Source organism: Loa loa (genome assembly GCF_000183805.2).
Source record: "Loa loa unplaced genomic scaffold supercont3.87, whole genome shotgun sequence".
Lineage (NCBI taxonomy): Eukaryota > Metazoa > Nematoda > Chromadorea > Rhabditida > Onchocercidae > Loa > Loa loa.
Window position 1 is genome coordinate 125,156 of NW_018108267.1, and position 2,544 is coordinate 127,699.

General features: G+C 24.0%; 1 protein-coding gene across 1 annotated transcript; it reads right to left on the minus strand.

The window, feature by feature from the left end:
- Positions 1-884: 884 nt before the first annotated feature.
- Positions 885-1,896, minus strand: LOAG_05433 (hypothetical protein). The gene is made up of 3 exons (XM_020446850.1): positions 1,734-1,896; positions 1,338-1,514; positions 885-1,110 (listed from the first exon to the last, which is right to left on the minus strand). Exons 1-2 carry the CDS (start codon positions 1,870-1,872, stop codon positions 1,369-1,371), a joined length of 285 nt encoding a protein of 94 aa, XP_020302854.1. The 5' UTR covers positions 1,873-1,896; the 3' UTR covers positions 885-1,110; positions 1,338-1,368.
- Positions 1,897-2,544: the final 648 nt, after the last annotated feature.

Sequence of the window (2,544 nt, forward strand, 5' to 3'; positions counted from 1 at the left end):
ATTATTATTATATTATTATTATTATTATTATTATTATTATTATTATTATTATTATTATTATTATTATTATTATTATTATTATTATTATTATTATTATTATTATTATTATTATTATTATTATTATTATTATTATTATTATTATTATTATTATTATTATTATTATTATTATTATTATTATTATTATTATTATTATTATTATTACTATTATTATTATTATTATTACTATTATTATCAATAATACAATTACCATATTATTATTGCTCCCATGTCTTTCATTTTATTGGATATCCTGTCATCATGTCCACTATTCTTGTATCATTTAATTGAAATTTGAAATCTGTATCATGTCTAGACTTTTTTCAACGTTGTATCCAACTGCTCCCACTCATTTGATTCTATTATCGCTATTCTTATTTCATTTGGTCATATCCTTTGAATCTTTCAAATGGAAATAATATAGAAAATGATCAAATCATTCCGTTGGACAATTCAAAACTCATTTGTAATTGATGAAAATACTTAAATGAAAATATGATGTTTTAGCATTTCCTATTAGGAAATACGCTGAATTCATTGAAGTGCTAAAATTGCCAAATTGCCAAATATCTATTTAGTCTTTAGTAATAATTTGATTTCATAAAATTTGCATAATTACGATTAAAATGCTAACTTTCATTATTTTGGATTGATTTTTTTTCCTCATAATATATACGATGAGGTAGAAAATAATGGAAGTTGGAGAGGATACACTCCATTAATTAGTAAAATTAACAATTGCAATTTTTGGGAATCGTTGTGTTCGGGTCTTATGTGATACATTTTCCGCTTATTGCTATAATTCACCAATAAAAGTAAAGCAGTAGTACTTTATGAATGTAAATTATTTCCTTTTATTTTGAAATAAAATACCTTTTAAATAACAACTAAAGTAATTTTAGAACAAAAGACGAATGAATTTATCATTAATTATCAACGATTTATACAATCTCGAGATTCTTTCTCGAAAATAATTTGCATATTGATAGTACCAATATCGAAAAATTTTAACACTCGTTCACCATTGTTCACATATGAAGATGGTATCTCGAATGCTACTTTTCGTTGGCAAGGCTGAAATGATAACTTATCATTATTTTATCATCCCTTATTATTATTAATTAAAAATATTTAATATTATCTTAGTACAACTAAAATTAAAATCAAACTTAGTATTACAAAACTAAAATGTGATTTTATCACTTATCATCAAACTCTTAGTATTAAAGGAAGATTAGTTATCAGTTGGAAATATTATTTATATTAACAAAGACTTCTTGGAACAAAATGAAAGATTCTACGATCAGAAAGATTTGTTTTTTTTAAACTCATTTAGCCTTCCATTATTCCATCATCGCAATCATGATATATTTTAAGAACGGGATCGATAGTGGTAATTTCACTGGTACTACCACTTAGTTCAAAATATCCCTGGGCATTTGTTGTCCCTTCTTGTAACAAATCATCTATATCCGCTCCTGAAGATTAATTGATGAAAAATACAAAAGCAACTTCTCTTTCATCTTTTAATGTTACTTTTAAATTTGCAAATGAATAATTGAAATTGATAATCTATTATCTATAATTTGCATAATTTAGTAATTCATATTCAATGATTAAAAAACTTCTGGCTTAAACATTCATTCAAATGGTTTTGAGATGATATTCATTTTTAATATTTTCAACAATGAACTAACCATCTTCATCCCATAATTTCACTTTTGTATTTACTAAAGGTAAATCCCCGCACATCAAAGTTCCCCGTACACCAGCACTTTGTGTTCGAAATCCATTTATGGTGTAAAATAATACTGGCAATAATAGCAAAATGAACATTTGTAAATTTTTTGAATCTGAAACAAATATCACTACAATTTGTTATCATCACATTTTATCATTTCCATCAATGTTCAGAAAAGATAACAAAGAATTGGCTTAGCTAATCTATTAAATGGATACTGTATTTCAATTCCAAAATATTCTAGGATAAGTGTGACATTTTCTGCATCATTACTCAAAAAAAAGAAAAAAAAACTAACGCTATACCTAATTGAGATGCATTAAAATGCTGATTCATGTATATGTGACAAATAGTTAATCGTTTTTTTTTTTTGAAATAGAAAAAAGCACCAATAAAAATGATTCATTTGAAATGAAGAAATATCAATTTGCGCATTTTTGGTAATTGTTAATTTTGGTTTCAAAAATAGTTCATTAAAACTGTGTATGAGAAAATTTAAAACTTTCGAATAAATTATTTTCATTTTAAGAAATTCTAAATTTCTTCATAAAGTCTAGTAAACAAACAAACAAAAAAAAAAGTGTCGCATGAAAGAGACATTTATTCGATCCTAAAATGATATCATTCTCGATAGGATTACTTTAAATGACAGTATTCATATATTCATCATTTATATGCAGAAAATAGATGGGTAAGAAATTCAAAAATAAAACCAATTCCATTCATTTTAAAAATTAATTGATGAGTAAATTCAACTACATTTTACT